This window comes from Trypanosoma conorhini, assembly GCF_003719485.1.
Source record: "Trypanosoma conorhini strain 025E chromosome Unknown Tco_14.4_contig_00380, whole genome shotgun sequence".
Classification (NCBI taxonomy): domain Eukaryota; phylum Euglenozoa; class Kinetoplastea; order Trypanosomatida; family Trypanosomatidae; genus Trypanosoma; species Trypanosoma conorhini.
Window position 1 is genome coordinate 1 of NW_021704469.1, and position 2,779 is coordinate 2,779.

The following is a 2,779-nucleotide window of genomic DNA, read 5'->3' on the forward strand; positions in this document are numbered from 1 at the left end:
TGCGTTTTACGACAACCGACGTTGGCTGTGCGCCCACAGAACGAGGAGGAAATGCACTTACGCATACCACAATGTCTGGCACTGCGGTGATGTGGGACTCGATGTTGGAGAGTACATCCATACCCACTAAAACCCCCTTGTGCCGCTTGCGCGGCTGTTCGGAGATGAAAACCTGCGGGCGCAGGCCAACGGCGGAGAGCACGTTGTCTGATGGAGGGTCTCCGTTCGATGCCCTAACTCCATCGAAGCATCTGTGCATTTTGACCTACCCGCATCCCCACTCCCACTACAGGAGCAAGATAATGATGCGAAACGGTTCCCCTTGGACAGGGTACTAGACCTTCCAACACGTAGTAGCACTCAGGAAGGACCGACTCTTAGCTTCCCCTCGGTATAACCGAGAGTACTGGACCCCGGCACCACGGTGAGGTGGTCGGTTACGCCAGGGTCGCCCGACATCGGTCGCAGCCCCAAACCCACTACAGCAGCCCTCCTCGTTTCGAAACCCGAATAACAAAGTAGATGGCCATTGGCAGAGCAATGGCGTTCACGACAGCACATACCACCAGAGGAATCCAAATGCAAGAGCGCCCTTCACATTTACGAGTTTCCCAATATCCCTGCTGTTTGCTGTAGAAGTCGTAAATGGGTCCAAATAGGCCAACGTTAAAAATCAATGGGGACACAATTCCTGCCGTGTACAATGCACTGTAGTGCTTTCCACAGTTGTTCGGTGCAAATAAGCCCTTGATGATAAGAATGGTGCTTCCCCACGAAACACCCGTCGCGAGACCAATGACAAAAAAGGGAACCACCAAGGCGTTCTTTGGCATTGCCAGAAACAGCGGTAGACCGATAGTATTTAAAACCGGGGCAATGCAAAAGAGTGTAGGAACAGGGATCTTTTTGGTTAGTAGAATGGGGTGCGCGACGCCAACGGCCACGCGCCCCATTGCACTTGCAACACCGTAAATGGAGACAAAGACGACATTAACTGTAGAAGAATACCCATGAAAATCCATAGCCTCGTAGATCTGGCTACTGTTTGTGGAGACCAACGTCGCCGAACTCCACGACGAAAGACACACGTACCACATGAGCCACATATCTCGCCGACACAAATTGTGCCATAAAGGCTTTGAGTTTAATTTCACATCCTGTCGGGCAGCCTCAGACTCGGCAGCGAAGTTGTCACCCGAGTATGAGTCCCACCCTCTTGAAACATGTCTTTCTCTCTCTAAAGGGACATTAATCTCGGACCCCGTTGTCACATCTGGCTCAGCTGCAACATCCAATTCGACTTCTTGACGGCCAATGCCTTCACGGGGATAACCATGGCTTCGTTGGCCCCTAGACAACAATAAGGAGCCGCTCTCTTGTTCCCCTAGCTTGTGCCGTGCTGCAGTCGCATCCATCATCGCGTTTGCAGGGCTCTCATTCGACTTATTCGACGAAAGGGCGGAAAAAGAGGTCGGCGAAGAGGGCGGTGGCGGTGGCGGTGGCGGTGGCGGTGGCGGTGGCGGTGACGCATAATTTGTGGTACCGCTTTCTGCGGCGTCGGTGGCAGTGGCCGCCGCAGGTGCTGCCGCTTCCGTTGCTGGCGATGTTGTCGTCGCCACCGCCTGCGTGCCATACCCCCCGCAGTTGACGGAGTAGCTGGGCGTAATAAAAATCATGACAGCGAAAGACAAGGATAAGAGTATCGTCACAACACCAATAATGACACGGTCAGAATCCGACGGTGGATGGAAATTCTCCAGCAGGGTCGCAGCCAGAACAAAGGCAATAAACATAAAAAGTATAGCCGTGCCAACGTTGAACGGAAGCTTAAACAGACGCGATTCAGCGCCCCCGCTCTCAATCACCTCATCATCTGGTATGCTGAGACCCAGGCATTGCGTTTTTTTCGTGGGCAGGCGGACAAATAATGTACCCAGCACTCCGACAGATAGCGAATATATGACCAGGAAGAGGAAGAACGGCCCAATCCCTGCAAAGCGTTCTTCAAAAAAGGCAATATATATCTGAACAATGACAGAGCTTCCCAGACCCATGAATGTTTTCTGAATGAGAATCACGCGTCCCTGATAACAGGAGAAGGCGTCTAGGTTTGTCAAGACCGAGCCGGTCTCATAAAAGCTGGCTGAAAATTGGGAAATACCATAGAAGATACACATTACTCCAACATTTGTTCCTAATATCGGAGCGTCCATATTTACAAATAAGAGAAACATGCCAAACCAGCCAAGCACATTCAACACTGTTCCTACCAACAGTGTTAGCATGGGGCCTTTGTGATCGTACAAAAACCCTGTTGGAAGTGAAAAGTAGCTTAGAATGACACCAACCGTGGAAACAACGTTAATTTCCGACTGACTGTACGTAAACGCCCCCTGCTTCATGTATGGACTGAATACACCAAAGCAAAAGCAAGCACCATTATTGAGACAAATCAGAATGCTGACGCAAAACTGAAAAAACCAGCGACGCTCCGACGTCCAGGAAACGGAGCAGAGCCTCAATTTGGTGCCCGCCTCGGTCATTATGTCAAGTAATGCGCGAGAGTAAGAAAAAATTATGTTCTGTCTATGCACGTGATCTTAAAGTAAACATATATATATATATATAAGAGAAAGAGAGAGAGAGGAGGGGGGTTAGAATAAGCATAACCAGAATACCAAAAGCGATATCAGATAAGAGATGTGCACACACACACACACACACACAACAATAACAACAAAAGGAAAACAAATAGAAATACAAGAAAAGGAAAAGATAT

The 2,779-nt window shown here is 49.7% G+C and overlaps 2 protein-coding genes across 2 annotated transcripts, besides 4 other annotated features; one reads left to right on the forward strand and one right to left on the reverse strand.

The window, feature by feature from the left end:
* On the forward strand, positions 1-338 carry Tco025E_05994 (uncharacterized protein; the record flags this gene model as incomplete). The annotated part of the gene is made up of 1 exon (XM_029372883.1): positions 1-338. A coding segment is annotated over one exon (338 nt), but the record flags the coding sequence as incomplete, so codon positions are not given.
* Positions 339-362: 24 nt separating this feature from the next.
* Positions 363-448: a mobile genetic element.
* Positions 449-479: 31 nt separating this feature from the next.
* Positions 480-2,543, reverse strand: Tco025E_05995 (putative membrane transporter; the record flags this gene model as incomplete). Its single annotated transcript, XM_029372884.1, has 1 exon — positions 480-2,543. One exon carries the CDS (start codon positions 2,541-2,543, stop codon positions 480-482), a length of 2,064 nt encoding a protein of 687 aa, XP_029226993.1.
* A 68-nt stretch (positions 2,544-2,611) lies between these two features.
* Positions 2,612-2,628: a microsatellite.
* A 77-nt stretch (positions 2,629-2,705) lies between these two features.
* Positions 2,706-2,730: a microsatellite.
* Positions 2,731-2,738: 8 nt separating this feature from the next.
* Positions 2,739-2,775: a sequence feature (A-rich).
* The last annotated feature ends 4 nt before the right edge of the window (positions 2,776-2,779 follow it).